The sequence below is a fragment of the Rhinatrema bivittatum genome, chromosome 4 (assembly GCF_901001135.1).
Source record: "Rhinatrema bivittatum chromosome 4, aRhiBiv1.1, whole genome shotgun sequence".
Taxonomy (NCBI): domain Eukaryota; kingdom Metazoa; phylum Chordata; class Amphibia; order Gymnophiona; family Rhinatrematidae; genus Rhinatrema; species Rhinatrema bivittatum.
The window spans coordinates 484,581,864-484,603,195 of record NC_042618.1 but is presented as its reverse complement, the minus strand read 5'-3'; the positions used below and the strand labels follow the sequence as shown (position 1 = coordinate 484,603,195).

The following is a 21,332-nucleotide window of genomic DNA, read 5'->3' as shown; positions in this document are numbered from 1 at the left end:
CCATTAGTTTGCTCACCTCGTAGGTCAGACTGACTGACCTGTAGCTCCCAGCCTCCTCCTCACTTCCACTTTTAGGAACAGGAACCACATCCGCCCGTCTCCAATCCTAGGGGCTTACAATTTAAATAATAGTCATCAGATTGAAGGTACAAAAATCGACAACTGACATATACATACGAGTAGCAAACCAAAACCTATCCTTGTTAGTTCGTTACATATTTAAGCAGTTAATAAATTAAGCAAGAGTCGTGGAGCTTCTGTTTATCCTAAGTGCTGAAAAGTGGAATATACATCAGATAAATACATAAAGAATGCATTGTTTCTTGAATGTAGTGGCGTTATTTCTTTACCCTTCCTTTTGCTGTCTGCTGCTTCCTTCTCTCTTTCCCACAACCTGCTTTGCATCCTCCTCCATCGCTCTGTGTACCTCCCCGTGTGACTGGTGCATGAAATGAGTTGGGTTTTGGGATGCAGCTGTGACTGTTGCCCGGGATCTATCACTGATCAAGGGTTGGGATCTGAGGGATGACGATGAAAAAAGAAAACAATCTGTCATGTCCTAGGGAAGAGTGCACAGGGGAGCTGTCAGAGTTCTCTCTTCCGCCTTTCCCTACCCTCCCGAGGCAGCTGGCAGAGCCCTTGCCATCCCAAGGGTTGGTGGGTGCCTCTTCCAAGGCACTGGCAAGGACCACCATCACCATATCAACAACTGATCTGTGCGCCACCTCCATGGTACAGAGAAGGGATGCAAAGGCCTGAACCACTGGTCCAGCCCTCTTTTTGTATGTTTTGGGTTTAAACTGTAAAGTCATGAGGTTTTTGGCTGTGTCGTTGAGTTTCTATTTCTCTTGGTTGCAGTACACGATGGCCACCATCCTCGACAAATTGTTCACCTCTATCGTGGAAGACAAGAGCACTCTCCCCACCAGCAAGATCAGCATAGTGGGTGTAGGACAGGTTGGCATGGCCTGTGCCATCAGCATCTTGCAGCAGGTGTGTTATAGTACAAAACAAAGCATATTTTAAAGCAATAATGGCTAAACAAGAGTAACAGCAGCTCAATGAGCATAAGAACCTGTGTATAACTCAAGCCTGATCATGGCCAGAATAGCAAATAAGCAGAAAACCATTGAACCGGGACCCTGGCCCTCCACACTGCACGTTCACTCCAGATTTGTAATGCCCCAGAACCCTTTCTAAATGAATGAGGAATGGAAATTGCTTTGAAGCTATACAAAGTGATGTTAGATTTAATTCTCTTTCATGCTCCTTTGTGCTTGCAGTTTTATTGGAGCTGTTTGCATTTAGCTGGGATTTTCTTCTGGCTCATTTATTGAAGTGCCAGTCAGATTCAGGAAGCTTACATGGAAATAGACTTGTACGCAGAGGGCTCATTTGCCCCCGCTGTTACCCACAGTAAGAAGAGGGGCTCTTGTACACGAGCTCTGCATATTTCCCCTCCCAAAGAAACTCTGCGCACACATTAGCAGCCAGAAATGGGTCTGAGTGCCTTGCTGGGACAATTTGTGTTCCTGTTCACACCGCAGATCATTGCAGATTCCTGGGTTTTGCTTCCCTGCCAGCAGATGGAGACAGGGAAAAACGTTTCACTGGTACTGCATAGAACCTCAGGTGCCACCTGCAGCCTCTCAGGATTTCTCTGGTTCCAGCAGACGGAGGATGCGTAAAACCTGCAGTTTGGGGAAAAAAAAAGCAAAAAAAGAAAGAGGAAAAAGAGTTGAGCATTCGTGCCGGGGGTTGTCAGGTCCTGGTGGGGTCATCTCCCTGGGTTTGAGGTGGACGAGCAGGGGGTTGGTGACCCTTGAGAGAGGCTCGATCCTAGGATCCGTGGGGCTGGTCCAGTTCCAGGAGTGACTTTTGGATTCCCTGTGCCAGCTCTGCATCTCCTCAGTCTGGCTGGTTAAGGGAAGAAAGCTTTTTCTTTGCTTGCAGCTATTAAAGTTTAAGAAAAAGGACATTTTTCTTTATTGCTCAAGTGGTTGCTGTGCACACGATGGCTGCCGGGGTCCTTCCCCAGCCGTTACGTTGCTGTGATGGTGCGCGGCAAGAACTGCCACTCCTGTACAAAGTCCTGGGCGCACCCGATTGTTTATTTACTTAAAAATAACTTCTTGATTGCCTAACTGATAAAAATATATATATATCTGTATGTATATATCTTCAAAAGGACAGATCCCTCTTATATTAACAATAATCCTCCCCTAAATTTCATATCTGATCACATAGGAGGATAGACAGCAATCACATTCAATTCAGTCTTTAACCTTTTTATTTATTCATGTTTCATATCTGATCACATAGGAGGATAGACAGCAATCACATTCAATTCAGTCTTTAACCTTTTTATTTATTCATGTTTCATATCTGATCACATAGGAGGATAGACAGCAATCACATTCAATTCAGTCTTTAACCTTTTTATTTATTCATGTTTCATATCTGATCACATAGGAGGATAGACAGCAATCACATTCAATTCAGTCTTTAACCTTTTTATTTATTCATGTTTCATATCTGATCACATAGGAGGATAGACAGCAATCACATTCAATTCAGTCTTTAACCTTTTTATTTATTCATGTTTCATATCTGATCACATAGGAGGATAGACAGCAATCACATTCAATTCAGTCTTTAACCTTTTTATTTATTCATGTTTCATATCTGATCACATAGGAGGATAGACAGCAATCACATTCAATTCAGTCTTTAACCTTTTTATTTATTCATGTTTCATATCTGATCACATAGGAGGATAGACAGCAATCACATTCAATTCAGTCTTTAACCTTTTTATTTATTCATGTTTCATATCTGATCACATAGGAGGACAGACAGCAATCACATTCAATTCAGTCTTTAACCTTTTTATTTATTCATGTTTCATATCTGATCACATAGGAGGATAGACAGCAATCACATTCAATTCAGTCTTTAACCTTTTTATTTATTCATGTTTCATATCTGATCACATAGGAGGATAGACAGCAATCACATTCAATTCAGTCTTTAACCTTTTTATTTATTCATGTTTCATATCTGATCACATAGGAGGATAGACAGCAATCACATTCAATTCAGTCTTTAACCTTTTTATTTATTCATGTTTCATATCTGATCACATATGAGGATAGACAGCAATCACATTCAATTCAGTCTTTAACCTTTTTATTTATTCATGTTTCATATCTGATCACATAGGAGGATAGACAGCAATCACATTCAATTCAGTCTTTAACCTTTTTATTTATTCATGTTTCATATCTGATCACATAGGAGGACAGACAGCAATCACATTCAATTCAGTCTTTAACCTTTTTATTTATTCATGTTTCATATCTGATCACATAGGAGGATAGACAGCAATCACATTCAATTCAGTCTTTAACCTTTTTATTTATTCATGTTTCATATCTGATCACATAGGAGGACAGACAGCAATCACATTCAATTCAGTCTTTAACCTTTTTATTTATTCATGTTTCATATCTGATCACATAGGAGGATAGACAGCAATCACATTCAATTCAGTCTTTAACCTTTTTATTTATTCATGTTTCATATCTGATCACATAGGAGGACAGACAGCAATCACATTCAATTCAGTCTTTAACCTTTTTATTATTCATGTTTCATATCTGATCACATAGGAGGATAGACAGCAATCACATTCAATTCAGTCTTTAACCTTTTTATTTATTCATGTTTCATATCTGATCACATAGGAGGATAGACAGCAATCACATTCAATTCAGTCTTTAACCTTTTTATTTATTCATGTTTCATATCTGATCACATAGGAGGATAGACAGCAATCACATTCAATTCAGTCTTTAACCTTTTTATTTATTCATGTTTCATATCTGATCACATAGGAGGACAGACAGCAATCACATTCAATTCAGTCTTTAACCTTTTTATTTATTCATGTTTCATATCTGATCACATAGGAGGATAGACAGCAATCACATTCAATTCAGTCTTTAACCTTTTTATTTATTCATGTTTCATATCTGATCACATAGGAGGACAGACAGCAATCACATTCAATTCAGTCTTTAACCTTTTTATTTATTCATGTTTCATATCTGATCACATAGGAGGACAGACAGCAATCACATTCAATTCAGTCTTTAACCTTTTTATTTATTCATGTTTCATATCTGATCACATAGGAGGATAGACAGTAATCACATTCAATTCAGTCTTTAACCTTTTTATTTATTCATGTTTCATATCTGATCACATAGGAGGATAGACAGCAATCACATTCAATTCAGTCTTTAACCTTTTTATTTATTCATGTTTCATATCTGATCACATAGGAGGATAGACAGCAATCACATTCAATTCAGTCTTTAACCTTTTTATTTATTCATGTTCATATCTGATCACATAGGAGGATAGACAGCAATCACATTCAATTCAGTCTTTAACCTTTTTATTTATTCATGTTTCATATCTGATCACATAGGAGGATAGACAGCAATCACATTCAATTCAGTCTTTAACCTTTTTATTTATTCATGTTTCATATCTGATCACATAGGAGGACAGACAGCAATCACATTCAATTCAGTCTTTAACCTTTTTATTTATTCATGTTTCATATCTGATCACATAGGAGGATAGACAGCAATCACATTCAATTCAGTCTTTAACCTTTTTATTTATTCATGTTTCATATCTGATCACATAGGAGGACAGACAGCAATCACATTCAATTCAGTCTTTAACCTTTTTATTTATTCATGTTTCATATCTGATCACATAGGAGGATAGACAGCAATCACATTCAATTCAGTCTTTAACCTTTTTATTTATTCATGTTTCATATCTGATCACATAGGAGGATAGACAGCAATCACATTCAATTCAGTCTTTAACCTTTTTATTTATTCATGTTTCATATCTGATCACATAGGAGGATAGACAGCAATCACATTCAATTCAGTCTTTAACCTTTTTATTTATTCATGTTTCATATCTGATCACATAGGAGGATAGACAGCAATCACATTCAATTCAGTCTTTAACCTTTTTATTTATTCATGTTTCATATCTGATCACATAGGAGGATAGACAGCAATCACATTCAATTCAGTCTTTAACCTTTTTATTTATTCATGTTTCATATCTGATCACATAGGAGGACAGACAGCAATCACATTCAATTCAGTCTTTAACCTTTTTATTTATTCATGTTTCATATCTGATCACATAGGAGGATAGACAGCAATCACATTCAATTCAGTCTTTAACCTTTTTATTTATTCATGTTTCATATCTGATCACATAGGAGGATAGACAGCAATCACATTCAATTCAGTCTTTAACCTTTTTATTTATTCATGTTTCATATCTGATCACATAGGAGGATAGACAGCAATCACATTCAATTCAGTCTTTAACCTTTTTTATTTATTCATGTTTCATATCTGATCACATAGGAGGATAGACAGCAATCACATTCAATTCAGTCTTTAACCTTTTTATTTATTCATGTTTCATATCTGATCACATAGGAGGATAGACAGCAATCACATTCAATTCAGTCTTTAACCTTTTTATTTATTCATGTTTCATATCTGATCACATAGGAGGACAGACAGCAATCACATTCAATTCAGTCTTTAACCTTTTATTTATTCATGTTTCATATCTGATCACATAGGAGGATAGACAGCAATCACATTCAATTCAGTCTTTAACCTTTTATTTATTCATGTTTCATATCTGATCACATAGGAGGATAGACAGCAATCACATTCAATTCAGTCTTTAACCTTTTTATTTATTCATGTTTCATATCTGATCACATAGGAGGATAGACAGCAATCACATTCAATTCAGTCTTTAACCTTTTTATTTATTCATGTTTCATATCTGATCACATAGGAGGATAGACAGCAATCACATTCAATTCAGTCTTTAACCTTTTTATTTATTCATGTTTCATATCTGATCACATAGGAGGATAGACAGCAATCACATTCAATTCAGTCTTTAACCTTTTTATTTATTCATGTTTCATATCTGATCACATAGGAGGATAGACAGCAATCACATTCAATTCAGTCTTTAACCTTTTTATTTATTCATGTTTCATATCTGATCACATAGGAGGATAGACAGCAATCACATTCAATTCAGTCTTTAACCTTTTTATTTATTCATGTTTCATATCTGATCACATAGGAGGATAGACAGCAATCACATTCAATTCAGTCTTTAACCTTTTTATTTATTCATGTTTCATATCTGATCACATAGGAGGATAGACAGCAATCACATTCAATTCAGTCTTTAACCTTTTTATTTATTCATGTTTCATATCTGATCACATAGGAGGATAGACAGCAATCACATTCAATTCAGTCTTTAACCTTTTTATTTATTCATGTTTCATATCTGATCACATAGGAGGATAGACAGCAATCACATTCAATTCAGTCTTTAACCTTTTATTTATTCATGTTTCATATCTGATCACATAGGAGGATAGACAGCAATCACATTCAATTCAGTCTTTAACCTTTTTATTTATTCATGTTTCATATCTGATCACATAGGAGGATAGACAGCAATCACATTCAATTCAGTCTTTAACCTTTTTATTTATTCATGTTTCATATCTGATCACATAGGAGGATAGACAGCAATCACATTCAATTCAGTCTTTAACCTTTTTATTTATTCATGTTTCATATCTGATCACATAGGAGGATAGACAGCAATCACATTCAATTCAGTCTTTAACCTTTTTATTTATTCATGTTTCATATCTGATCACATAGGAGGATAGACAGCAATCACATTCAATTCAGTCTTTAACCTTTTTATTTATTCATGTTTCATATCTGATCACATAGGAGGATAGACAGCAATCACATTCAATTCAGTCTTTAACCTTTTTATTTATTCATGTTTCATATCTGATCACATAGGAGGATAGACAGCAATCACATTCAATTCAGTCTTTAACCTTTTTATTTATTCATGTTTCATATCTGATCACATAGGAGGATAGACAGCAATCACATTCAATTCAGTCTTTAACCTTTTTATTTATTCATGTTTCATATCTGATCACATAGGAGGATAGACAGCAATCACATTCAATTCAGTCTTTAACCTTTTTATTTATTCATGTTTCATATCTGATCACATAGGAGGATAGACAGCAATCACATTCAATTCAGTCTTTAACCTTTTTATTTATTCATGTTTCATATCTGATCACATAGGAGGATAGACAGCAATCACATTCAATTCAGTCTTTAACCTTTTTATTTATTCATGTTTCATATCTGATCACATAGGAGGATAGACAGCAATCACATTCAATTCAGTCTTTAACCTTTTTATTTATTCATGTTTCATATCTGATCACATAGGAGGATAGACAGCAATCACATTCAATTCAGTCTTTAACCTTTTTATTTATTCATGTTTCATATCTGATCACATAGGAGGATAGACAGCAATCACATTCAATTCAGTCTTTAACCTTTTTATTTATTCATGTTTCATATCTGATCACATAGGAGGATAGACAGCAATCACATTCAATTCAGTCTTTAACCTTTTTATGATTCATGTTTCATATCTGATCACATAGGAGGATAGACAGCAATCACATTCAATTCAGTCTTTAACCTTTTTATTTATTCATGTTTCATATCTGATCACATAGGAGGATAGACAGCAATCACATTCAATTCAGTCTTTAACCTTTTTATTTATTCATGTTTCATATCTGATCACATAGGAGGATAGACAGCAATCACATTCAATTCAGTCTTTAACCTTTTTATTTATTCATGTTTCATATCTGATCACATAGGAGGATAGACAGCAATCACATTCAATTCAGTCTTTAACCTTTTTATTTATTCATGTTTTTCACAACGTTTTCTGAAAAAGCATTCATATAGCAGAGCAATTTCTTGCTAAACATACAAAATTATCTCGGAAATCATCCCACACAATATTATTTCCCACAGGAGGCCACCACTCTGGAAGTTACTGTTGTTCTACGTTCACCAGCCTTCCTCGTGTATCCTAAGATGTTTCTCCGTTCTGGAACATTTCAATGCCCTGAAGCGCGTCTCATAATTACACTCTCACAGGTGCACACACCCTGATGTTTCATGTTATACAAATCCAAACCTCCCAGAAATGTTCACAGATGTTTCTTCAGAAAATTATATTTCCAAAATTCACCCAATGTTTTCACAACTTTCCAGAAGTATTCACAGATGTTTTTCATAAATATATTTCCATAAGTTCACACCACCCAAACGGCTTTATCAGGGGGATTTCAAACCTTATTTTCCTCACATATAAAACACATTTCTGGCTCTATTCAGTTTTTACCTGCCATATTCTAATTCCAGATGTGATTCAATGACTCCATGCTATTCCTCCAAAATCCGCCTGCACTGCGATCACAAACGCCATTACCAGCTGTTTCAATAGTGCCATCTACCCGTTCTAGACCTCTCATGATTTTAAACACCTCTGTCATATCCCCCTCAGCCGTCTCTTCTCCAAGCTGAAATGTCCTAACCTCTTTAGTCTTTCCTCACAGGGGAGCTGTTCAGTTGAGGTTCTGAGCTGGGTAGTAAATTCGGGGTAAAGCCATCTGCTACCTTCTCAACCCTTGGAATACCTGGGGGCTCTTTTTGACACCCAGGCGGGGAAATTGTTTCTTACAGAGGAAAGGTTAGTAAAGTTGCAGCATCAAGTTTGTTGCCTGTTGGCACGATTCACGCCACAGCGGGTCTTGGATTCCATGGCATCGATGTTGGAGCTGGTCCCCTGGGCGTTTGCTCACGTGCAGCCTCTTCAGAGAGCATTGGACTCCGTTATCAGAACGGTTTCATCTTCCACTTCCTCTCGAGGGGGTATCTAGGCACAGTCTCTCAGGGTGGCTTTCTCCCACCAGTCACAAGCAAGAACACGGGGCAGAAGGGGTCAATGCCCTGCACCTACCCTGGCCGCGGGGAATTCTTCTTTATGTGTTTCCTCCATGGCTGCTGGCTGGCAAGGTACAATGTCGGATAGAGAAACGTCCAGGTGAGGTGATTCTGGTGGCTCCAGAGTGGCTGTGTGGACCATGGTTTGTGGACCTAGTCAATATGGCAGTAGACAGGCCATTAAGGTTCGGTCATCTGCCACAGCTTCTTTATCAGGGTACAGTATTTTTGGATCAGGCAGATCACTGCTGTCTCACAGCTTGCTTTTTGAGAGGAAACATTTGAGATGTCATCACCATTTTACTGCAGGCCAGAAGACCATCCGCTTCCTTGGCCTATGTGAGGATTTGGAGGGTTTTTGAGTCCTGGTGTTCCGATCAGGGAGTGCATCCTACTCATGCTTTGGTTTTGCATATTTTGACTTTTCTACGAAGGAAGTTGGTTAAAGGACTAGCCTTCAACTCCCTTTCTGTGCAGGTAGCAGCTTTGGATTGTCTTCGGGGTAAAGTGCACGGAGTGGCCACACATCCGGATATGGTTCACTTTCTCCAGGATGTAAAACTTTTGTGGCCCCCCGGTGAGAAAGATATTTCCCTCTTGGAATCTCAGTTTAGTGCTGAGGGGGATGTGTGTGGCTCCATTTGAACTGCTGAATAGGGCAACTGTAAACGATTTAACCCTAAAGATAGTTTTTCTGGTGGCAATTTGTTCAGCCAGAAGGATTTTGGAACTTCAGACATTGTCATATAGAGATCTCTTTCTTCAGATTTCAAAGTCCAGGGTCTTCTTGTGTATGGTAGCCTCGTTTCTTCCAAAGGTAGTTTCTGCATTCCATCTTAGTCAATTAGTGGAGCTTCTGGCTTTTCCGAATTTGGATTAATCTGCGCCTCACGCAAAGGAGCTTCGGGTATTGGATGCATGCTGCGCGCTGTTGAAGTATCTCAAGGTTACTAATGGTTTCCAAATGTCAGATCACCTCTTTGCGCTTTGGAGTGGTCGGAAGGAGTGAAAGGTGTCTAAGGCTACCATTGCGCGTTGGCTGAAGGAAGCTATTGGCTCAATTTGTATTTGTAAGGGTAGGCCAGTTCTAGATGGGCTGAGGGCTCACTCAACTCACTCTCAGGCGACCTCCTGGGCTGAGTGTCAACAGGTGTCTTCCCAGGAGATTTGTTAGGCACCTACTTGGAAATTGTTGCACACTTTTGCCAGGCATTATTTGTTGGATGTCTGGGCTCTGGTTTCCATGGGCTTTGGTGAGAGTGGTCTACGAGCAGGAATATCAAGGACTCACTTTGTTTAGAGGAGCTTGGGTACATCCCAGGAGTCTGGACTGATCTGGGGTACGAACAGGAAAGGAAAATTGCTTCTTACCTGCTAATTTTCATTCCTGGAATATTCCAGACCAGTCCAGAGCCCCACCCAATTAGGAAGTCCGCTCATGTTGACAGAATGTAAATGATACAGAGTTGTTGGGGGTTTCATTGATGGTCTTACTTGTTGCTGAAAAGGGTTTTCCAGTTTTGGGATTTCACCTCCCTCCTATTTGTTGAGGGGTTTTGGGGGTCTTAGTTTAATGTGGTTATTATCATCTTGGCTTGGGTACAGGTCAATACTGAGGGACTGCAGGTGGCACATTAGGTTATATGCAGCATCCGTGAAACTTTTTTCTCTGTCTCCAGCTGCTGGCAGGGAGGCAAAACCCTAGGAATGTGGACTGATCTGTGGTAATCTTGGAATGAAAATTTTCAGGTAAGAACCAATTTTCCTTTAAGTTTGCGGGTAAAGAGTACAAAACTACCAAGGAAACAATTTAAAAAAACTAGTGAGATAAATTCACAAGGTACAAAAAGGAGAATGAGGAGGACGATTCTCTGGCTCTAGTGCTGGGCCATTTTGTCTCTGGTCAGATCACATTTCTAGCCTGCTGGCAAGATACTTCATATTTTGCTTTCTTGCTGCCGCTCCTCCTGTTTGCCTCAGGGTTCTGCAGAGTTTTTCCTGCTCATTCTTTTGTGGGAAGTCTGATTTTTTTCTCTCAGCTTTAGGAATGTGCATTGCTGAGAGTCCTTGACCAGGAAACAGAGACCACGACTCCTTTCATAGCCAAGTACACCTTGGGTCTGGCCTGTAGGTGTCGCTGTTGAGCAATGGCTGAGACTCCCTCTCCACCAGGGGCTGTGAGTGCTGCCTTTTCTGCATCCCCAGTGAACAGGGAGCAGTCCAGGGATTAAACTTGAAGTCTTCTTCTTGACGGTGCACAGAACTTCTGCACCAGCCTGCCCCAAAATCTGACTTTTAGGGAATTGTTGTAGTGTTTGGCTGCTGATCTACAGAGCCTGCATCCATGAATGCCCTGTTTAATATGGATAAACGCACCGGCATCACGACTCCCCAGGAATGTCCCATTTTAATGCAGATAAAAGCCCCGGGAATGTCCCATTTTAATGCAGATAAAAGCCCTGGGAATGTCCCATTTTAATGTGGATGAAAGCTGTTATGAGAAGGCATTTTCCAGGAAAAAGGTTTTGAGTGCGCATGCAGTTTTCTCCCTCTGGTAACCTCTTTTACTGAAGTTTAAAGGTAGACACATAGTTTTGAAAATGCCAGGAATTATTTGCTTCCTTTTCCCTTGCTGCCCAAAACATGGCCTTAGGAATCCCTCCGCTATTGGTAGCTAAAAGGATGTGCATAGCTTTAGCTGCAGACGTCAGACGAGCACTTTCCCTGGGTAATGCGCTATGTGAGTCACGTGAATGGCTTTGAATGCACTCATAGTAACATAGGGGCCGATACAGTAAAGCGCACTGTTAGCCCCCGTTTGGCTGCGCTATTTTTATCCCGTATACAGTAAGGGGTAATAGTGCGTGGAAAACGCTCGGCCAACCCCCCGAGACTAATAGTGCCCACAACATGCAAATGCACGCTGATGGCCCTATTAGTCATTCCCGCGTGATTCAGTAAGTAAAATGTGCAGCCAAGCCGCACATTTTACTTTCAGAAATTAGTGCCTACCCAAAGGCAGGAGTTAATTTCGGCCGGCACCGGGAAAGTGCACAGAAAAGCAGAAAAAAATGCTTTTCTGTGCACCCTCCGACTTAATATCATGGCGATATTAATCTCATGGCGATATTAATCTCATGGCGCTATTAAGTTGGAGGTCCCAAAGATAAAAATTTTTTTTAAAAATCTGTCTGCGGCCCGGGGGTTGGAAGACAGATGCTCAGTTTTGCTGGCATCCGTTTTCCGAACCCGTGGCTGTCAGCGGGTTTGACAACCGATGCCGATAAAATTAAGTGCTGACTGTCAAACCCGCTGACAGCCGCTGCTTCTGTCAATAAGGAGGCGCTGGGACTTGCCAGTGTCCCTAGCGCCTCCTTATTAGCGCGGGCTCTAATTTGCATATTGTTGCTGCCTGGGCGTTCGCCGGCTCTCCCGCGTGTTTTTCTGTATCGGCCCGATAGTAATGATGGCTGATAAGGACCAAATGGTCCATGCAGTCTACCAGCAAGCTTCTTGTGGTGCTATCTGCTGCTCCTCTTCAGGATGGAGGATTAGAAGGTCTGATTCACAGCTAAGAAGTGTCGGCAAAGGCAGTAAGTGATGGGAAATGCTGCTAGGTGTGACGTGGTCAGGCTGCAGCTAACAGTGTCTCATTCTTAGAAACTCCCTGATGAATTGGCGCTGGTCGATATCCTGGAACAGAAACTCCGAGGAGAAATGCTGGACTTACAGCATGGAAGTGTCTTCCTCAAAACGCCTGTGATTGTAGCAGACAAAGGTAATGAATCGATGTAATACCCGCCCCCCTCCTCCCAGGTATTAATAAGCTCTGTCCTTGCATCAAAAAACTAACCAACAACATCAGGGATCCCCAAATTCTCAGCCCTGCTGCCTCCGTATCCCTGAGGATACTGAAGGACCGAAGACTGCAATTTATGGTAGAAACCGCGTAAGCTCTGCCTTGTGGAAGGTGGGGAAGGGTAGGAATAACCTCGCTCCCTTGCATGCTAACCAGGAGGCAGAAGCGTTTAGATGCATAACTCAGAGAGCAGCCAGATAACTGTGGGGTGTTTGGGGAGGAGGTACGTTAGCCGGATAAGTCTGGTCAGGCGGGTTACATGTAAGACAGTGGGCTGTAGTCCATAGTGCGGCTGCAACACTGAATCTACATCTAAAGGTTGCCGGATAAGTGTATTTGACTAACTTTGCTATCAGGACAGTGACTCAATATGAACTTCATAGTTAATAATAGGGAGGAGGAATAGCCTAGTGGTTAGAGCAGGGGGCTATGAACCAGGAGACCAGGGTTCGAGTCCCGCTGTTGCTCCTTGTGACCTTGGGCAAGTCACTTTACCCTCAGGTACAAAACTTAGATTCTAAGCCCTCTGGGGATAGGGAAATACCTACAGTACCTGAATGTAAACCGGTGTGATATCAGTATATAAAAAAATAATAAACAAATAGGATAATGACTACTGCCTCTCTCTGTGCAGCCCAGCATCACTCACCTCTAGGACTGGAGGGATCAGGGGATGGGTGCAGGGATACAGAGCCTGTCACCTCTAGGACTGGAGGGATCAGGGGATGAGTACAGGGATACGGAGCCTCTCACCTCTAGGACTGGAGGGATCAGGGGACGGGAGCAGGGATACAGAGCCTGTCACCTCTAGGACTGGAGGGATCAGGGGATGAGTACAGGGATACGGAGCCTCTCACCTCTAGGACTGGAGGGATCAGGGGACGGGAGCAGGGATACAGAGCCTGTCACCTCTAGGACTGGAGGGATCAGGGGATGAGAACAGGGATACGGAGCCTCTCACCTCTAGGACTGGAGGGATCAGGGGACGGGAGCAGGGATACAGAGCCGTCACCTCTAGGACTGGAGGGATCAGGGGATGAGTACAGGGATACGGAGCCTCTCACCTCTAGGACTGGAGGGATCAGGGGATGGGAGCAGGGATACAGAGCCTGTGACCTCTAGGACTGGAGGGATCTGGGGATGGGAGCAGGGATACAGAGCCTGTCACCTCTAGGACTGGAGGGATCAGGGGACGGGAGCAGGGATACAGAGCCTGTCACCTTTAGGACTGGAGGGATCAGGGGATGGGAGCAGGGATATAGAGCCTGTCACCTCTAGGACTGGAGGGATCAGGGGATGGGAGCAGGGATACAGAGCCTGTCACCTCTAGGACTGGAGGGATCAGGGGATGGGAGCAGGGATATAGAGCCTGTCACCTCTAGGACTGGAGGGAACAGGGGATGGGAGCAGGGGATACAGAGCCTGGATTTTCTCTTTCCATTGTGTGCTATGATCAGTACTGAAGATGTAATAAAAATGTGGATTTATGGACATGATCTCTTGGCTACATCGGTTAAGAGAGTAATTGTGGAGGTTTTCGGAAGTGTGATCTCTATTGACTGCTTCCACTTCCTGCCCGCACTCAGCTGTGGATGCTTAGCTTTTATTTATTTAACAGCAGTGAATTCCCACATTATGTGAACCCAGCGATGATGAAATGAAATACATAAGAGCATCTTACTCGCGTGATAAGAACACTTTTGTTCATATGAGAGCTGCCGTGAAATCGGTGTCACTCAGTGATGGGAGCTTCCTTGCATTTTTGTAGATTATTCTGTCACCGCAAACTCAAGGATTGTGATTGTCACTGGTGGCGTCCGCCAGCAGGAGGGGGAGAGTCGTCTGGATCTGGTTCAGAGGAATGTGAATGTTTTCAAATGCATCATTCCTCAGGTGGTGAAATACAGCCCTGACTGCATCCTCCTGGTGGTTTCTAATCCAGGTAAGTGGCTCCGCTCTCTTCACTCTTACAGTTGTTGCTTGGTGTTTGGTTTTTCAGGCTATCCTGACCTGATAGCAGCGTCTGCACCCGGGAAGAGTGAGAGCAGGTTCCTGATTTAGCACAAGCTCCTGCCTGGCTTTATTCCTCACAGGGGATGATGCTGAAGGACAAATGCTTACAATCCATTTACTTTCAGGAGCAAATTCCAATTCTCAAAATAATTTGTGACTAATCTCCTGCTGAGCTGGAGTTGTTTTTTCCATAGAGACAATCTCCTAGCTTCAGCTAATCCAGTGATGTGGATCTGAGCCCCAGGGATGGGAATCTGAGCTGCACAATTAGGTCCGTTCTCAGTGAATGCACCAAGGCCTGCTGAAGTCACCTCTGGCTACACGGCAGAGCTTTACATGCAAAGCCGGGATTTCTCTCTCAAAGCTTCTTTTGAATGGGACATGAGCACACAGGCTGCACTCTTAGCTGGCACTGAGGGGGGACTTTACAAGCATTTTCTATCAGTGCTATGCTTAGTTCTTATCATTTCTCAGCTCTTTCTTCAATTTAATGCAATAAACTGCAGGTGCTTTATTCATTTTAGGGCAATTTTCATCACTCTGTGCTTCTTCTGCGGCTATTTTTCCCCTGAAAAGCAATGTGTGTGGTTTTATTCCCCATACGAGCCCTACCCTGGGACCCCCTCCACTCTCTGCTGTAAAACGCACAGAGCACATGGTGGCAATCGGAAAGCCCTATTACCCCAGTAACAGCTATTTACACAACTGAATGCTTTTGAAAAGCGTGCTCTCTACCCAGAAGACGGTGTTCTTGGAATTTTGTATAGAACAAAATGTTTTCACCTGCATTTTATTTATTTATTTATTTAAATTCTTTTAATATACCGATGCTCAAGACCAGGTCTTATCGTACCGGTTTACAATGAACTAGGGGGAAAAAACCAGTTAACAATAGAAGCAGGAAATTACATTATAACAGGGAATGTGGAACTTGGTAGTTAGAGGAAAGGATAGGTTAAACAATTTCTAACAGGAGAACAAAGCAAATAAGCAGAAACGTAAGTGCTTACATGGTAAGCATTATATACCAAAATTACATCGTGTGTAATATTAGGCAAGTTATATTAAAGTGCGGTTGTCCGAGAAACAGTTCCTTTTTTTGAGTTGCTGAAGGAGGACGCAACCGCGGGGTATGTGACTGTGGGGGTGATCCTGCGGTTTCTTCAGGGTTATGCTTGGGCGAACAGCCAAGTTTTTAATTTTTTTCTGAAAGTGATATGGCAGTGTTCCTGGCGGAGATCTGGCGGAAGAGAGTTCCAGTGATGCGGACCGGCAGTTGATAGAGCACGTTTTTCAATGGTGTTGTGGAGAACGGACTTTTTTGGGGGAACCTGGAGGGAATCTCTGTATGCAGATCTGGTGGGTCTTGTAGAGGAGTGTGGTTTGAGGGGTATGGTGAGTTGGAGTGAGGATTCCTGAAATAAGGTTTTGTGGATAATAGTGAGTGTCTTGAAGAGAATTCTGTAGCGAATGGGTAGCCAGTGGAGTATTTTTAGAATCGGGGTGATGTGGTCCATGCGGCGAGAGTTTGTGAGGATCCTGGCTGCAGCGTTTTGCAGCATTTGAAGAGGTTTGGTAGAAGAGGCTGGGAGACCTAGCAACAGAGCATTACAATAGTCAATCTTTGAGAAAAGTATGGCTTGAAGGACCGAACGGTAGTCGTGGAAGTGTAGAAGAGGTCTTAACTGTTTTAGTACCTGTAGTTTATAAAAACCTTCTTTGGTGGTGTTGTTGATTAATTTTTTGAGGTTCATTCTGGAGTCTAGGAATGCCCCCAGGTTTCTCACTTGATTTGTTAGTGGTGTGTTGGTATTGAAGGCTAGCAGGTTATTATCATTGGGGGAAATGATTAGCAGTTCGGTCTTGGACGTATTGAGTACGAGGCAGAGACTTGAGAGAAGGAGGTTGATGGTGTGGAGGCAGCTATTCCAGTAGTTTAGGGTGTCTGAAACTGGATCCTTGATGGGGATTAGGATCTGCACATCGTCTGCATAGATGAAGTATGTGAGGTTGAGATTATTGAGGAGTTGGCATAGGGGGAGAAGATATATGTTGAATAGGGTCGGCGAGAGAGAGGAACCTTGGGGAACTCCTTGTTTGGCAGCTACAGGATGAGATTCTTTGTTGATTATTTTAACTTTATAGTATCTGTCGCTTAGAAAGGATTTTAACCAGAGGAGTGCAGCCCCTGAAATGCCTATTTCCATCAGACGGTTGATGAGGATTGTGTGGTTAACTGTGTCGAACGCTGCCGAGATGTCTAGCAGGGCTAGTAAGTATGATTGGCCTTTGTCGAGACCCAACAGGATGTTGTCCGTTAATGAGAGTAGGAGAGATTCTGTATTTCTGCGTTTCCTGAAACCGAATTGCGATGGATATAGTATGTTGTGGGATTCGAGGTAGTCAGTGAGTCTAGTATTGACCAGCTTTACCATTAGCTTGGCTATGAAAGGTAGGTTAGCGATAGGGCGAAAATTTGTGGGGTTGGATGGGTCCAAGTTGGGTTTTTTTAGTAATGGTTTCAGCGAGGCTGTTTTTAAAGCATCCGGGACAGTACCGTTTGAGAGTGAACAGTTTATGATGTCGGCCAAAGGTTTGGCGATGATGTTAGGGATTGTGAGAAGGAGTTTGGTCGGGATTTGGTCTATAGGATGCGAAGAGGGCTTCATTTTCTTGATGATAGATTCTATTTCCAGGGATGATGTAGTATCAAAAGATTCTAGAGATCGTTTGTGTGTCAATGGGGCATGGTTTTGGTCAGGAGGGGGCTGGGAGTTGGGAATGGGGTTGGAAGATAGTAGCGGGATAAGTACGTTTTTTATTTTGTTGTCGAAGAAGACTGCCAGCTCGGAGGATTTGTTTTGTGCTTCTTCTTCCGGGATGACTGGAGGAATAGGGGTGGTGAGTGTGGCAACATATGAGAAGAGAGTTTTTGGGTCATAGAGGAAGCCGTGTATTTTATTTCCTGCTATTTTATTTCCTGCTATTCGGTGTTAGTGCAGTCAGCACTGCTGGAAAGCTGTGCAGCGAAAGCAAGGGAAGTTAGAGACTGCTTGTTCCCTCTGCAGTGGACATCATGACCTATGTGACCTGGAAATTGAGCGGACTGCCAAAGCATCGCGTCATTGGGAGTGGATGCAACCTGGACTCGGCCCGATTCCGCTTCCTGATGTCCCAGAAGCTTAAAATTGATGCTTCCTGCTGCCACGGCTTTGTGTTAGGAGAGCATGGGGACTCCAGCGGTAAGAACAGAATCTGAATAGGCTGAAGTGGCAGTGACGGAGGAGCCTGCACAACCTATCTGACCTCTATAACGCAATACATACAGAACGGTCCAGATATAGTAACAGTTGTCACACAGAGTCACTTACGCACGCAGAGCAGGCCGGGGATATCACACGGCGTCACAGTCACCCGTTCGCACGCAGAGCAGGCCGGGGATATCACACGGCGTCACAGTCACCCGTACGCACGCAGAGCAGGCCGGGGATATCACACGGCGTCACAGTCACCCGTACGCACGCAGAGCAGGCCGGGGATATCACACGGCGTCACAGTCACCCGTACGCACGCAGAGCAGGCCGGGGATATCACACGGCGTCACAGTCACCCGTACGCACGTAGAGCAGGTCGGGGATAGTATCACATGGCGTCACAGTCACCTGTACGCACGCAGAGCAGGCCGGGGATATCACACGGCGTGACAGTCACCCAATCGCATGCAGAGCAGGCCGGGGATATCACACGGCGTCACACACACAGAGCAGGCCGGGGATATCACACGGCGTGACAGTCACCCAATCGCACGCAGAGCAGGCCGGGGATATCACACGGCGTCACACTCACAGAGCAGGCCGGGGATATCACACGGCGTGACAGTCACCCAATTGCATGCAGAGCAGGACAGGGATATCACACGGCATCACAGTCACGCGATCGCACGCAGAGCAGGCCGGGGATATCACACGCCATCACACACACAGAGCAGGCCGGGGATATCACACGGCATCACAGTCACCCGTACGCACGCAGAGCAGGCCGGGGATATCACACGGCGTGACAGTCACCCAATCGCATGCAGAGCAGGCCAGGGATATCACACGGCATCACAGTCATGCGATCGCATGCAGAGCAGGCCGGGGATATCACACAGCGTCACAGTCACCCAATCGCACGCAGAGCAGGCCGGGGATATTACACGGCGTCACAGTCACCCAATCACATGCAGAGCAGGCCGGGGATATCACACGGCATCACAGTCACCCGTACGCACGCAGAGCAGGCCGGGGATAGTAATCACACGGCGTCACAGTCACCCGTACGCACGCAGAGCAGGCCGGGGATATCACACGCCGTCACAGTCACCCAATCACATGCAGAGCAGGCCAGGGATATCACACGGCATCACAGTCACCCGTACGCACGCAGAGCAGGCCGGGGATAGTATTCACACGGCGTCACAGTCACCCGTACGCACGCAGAGCAGGCCGGGGATATCACACTCCGTCACAGTCACCCAATCGCATGCAGAGCAGGCCAGGGATATCACACGGTGTCACAGTCACCCTTACGCACGCAGAGCAGGCCAGGGATATCACACGGCATCACAGTCACCCAATCGCACGCAGAGCAGGCCGGGGATATCACACGGCGTCACAGTCACCCGTACGCACGCAGAGCAGGCCGGGGTTAGTATCACACGGCGTCACAGTCACCCGTTTGCACGCAGAGCAGGCCGGGGATAGTATCACATGGCGTCACAGTCACCCGTACGCACGCAGAGCAGGCCGGGGATATCACACGGCATCGCAGTCACCTGATCGCACGCAGAGCAGGCCGGGGATATCACATAGCATCACAGTCACCCGATCGCACACAGAGCAGGCCAGGGATATCACACGGCGTCACAGTCACCCGATTGCATGCAGAGCAGGCCGGGGCTATCACATGCCATCACACACACAGAGCAGGCAGGGGATATCACACGCCATCACACGCAGAGCAGGCCGGGGATAGTATCACAGGGCATCACAGTCACCCGTACGCACGCAAAGCAGGCCGGGGATAGTATCACACGGCGTCACAGTCACCCGTACGCACACAGAGCAGGCCGGGGATATCACACGGTGTCACAGCCACCCGTACGCACACAGAGCAGGCCGGGGATATCACATGGCGTCACAGTCACCCATACGCACACAGAGCAGGCCGGGGATATCACACGGCGTCACAGTCACCCGTACGCACACAGAGCAGGCCGGGGATATCACACGGCGTCACAGTCACCCGTACGCACGCAGAGCAGGCCGGGGATATCACACGGAGTCACAGTCACCCGTACGCACGCAGAGCAGGCCGGGGATATCACACGGAGTCACAGTCACCCGTACGCACGCAGAGCAGGCCGGGGATATCACACGGAGTCACAGTCACCCGTACGCACGCAGAGCAGGCCGGGGATATCACACGGAGTCACAGTCACCCGTACGCACGCAGAGCAGGCCGGGGATATCACACGGAGTCACAGTCTCCCGTACGCACGCAGAGCAGGCCGGGGATATCACACGCCATCACAGTCACCCGTACGCACACAGAGCAGGCCGGGGATATCACACGGCGTCACAGTCTCCCGTATGCCCGCAGAGCAGGCCGGGGATATCACACGGAGTCACAGTCTCCCGTACGCACGCAGAGCAGGCCGGGGATATCACACGGCGTCACAGTCACCCGTACGCACGCAGAGCAGGCCGGGGATATCACACGGCGTCACAGTCACCCGTACGCACGCAGAGCAGGCCGGGGATATCATACGGAGTCACAGTCTCCCGTACGCAGGCAGAGCAGGCCGGGGATATCACATGGCGTCACAGTCACCCGTACGCACGCAGAGCAGGCCGGGGATATCACATGGCATCACAGTCACCCAATCGCACGCAGAGCAGGCCGGGGATATCACACGGCGTCACACACACAGAGCAGGCCGGGGATATCACACGGCGTCACACACACAGAGCAGGCCGGGGATATCACACTGCGTCACACACACAGAGCAGGCCGGGGATATCACACGGCGTGACAGTCACCCGTACACACGCAGAGCAGGCCGGGGATATCACACGGTGTCACAGTCACCCGTACGCACACAGAGCAGGCCGGGGATATCACACGGAGTCACAGTCACCCGTACACACGCAGAGCAGGCCGGGGATATCACACGGCGTCACAGTCACCCGTACACACGCAGAGCAGGCCGGGGATATCACACGGCGTCACAGTCACCCGTACACACGCAGAGCAGGTCGGGGATATCACACGGCGTCACAGTCACCCGTACGCACGCAGAGCAGGCCGGGGATAACACACGCCGTCACAGTCACCTGTACGCACGCAGAGCAGGCCGGGGATATTACACGGCGTCACAGTCACCCGTACGCACGCAGAGCAGGCCGGGGATATCA

At 44.7% G+C, this 21,332-nt stretch overlaps 1 protein-coding gene across 1 annotated transcript in view; it reads left to right on the top strand.

The window, feature by feature from the left end:
* Positions 1-21,332, top strand: part of LOC115089256 (L-lactate dehydrogenase B chain-like) — a 45,205-nt gene that overhangs the window by 5,226 nt on the left and 18,647 nt on the right. The window contains exons 2-5 of the mRNA XM_029597380.1: positions 859-993; positions 12,663-12,780; positions 14,630-14,803; positions 17,943-18,116. Coding sequence (XP_029453240.1) covers positions 859-993; positions 12,663-12,780; positions 14,630-14,803; positions 17,943-18,116 — 601 coding nt within the window. The remainder of the gene's footprint in view (positions 1-858; positions 994-12,662; positions 12,781-14,629; positions 14,804-17,942; positions 18,117-21,332) is intronic.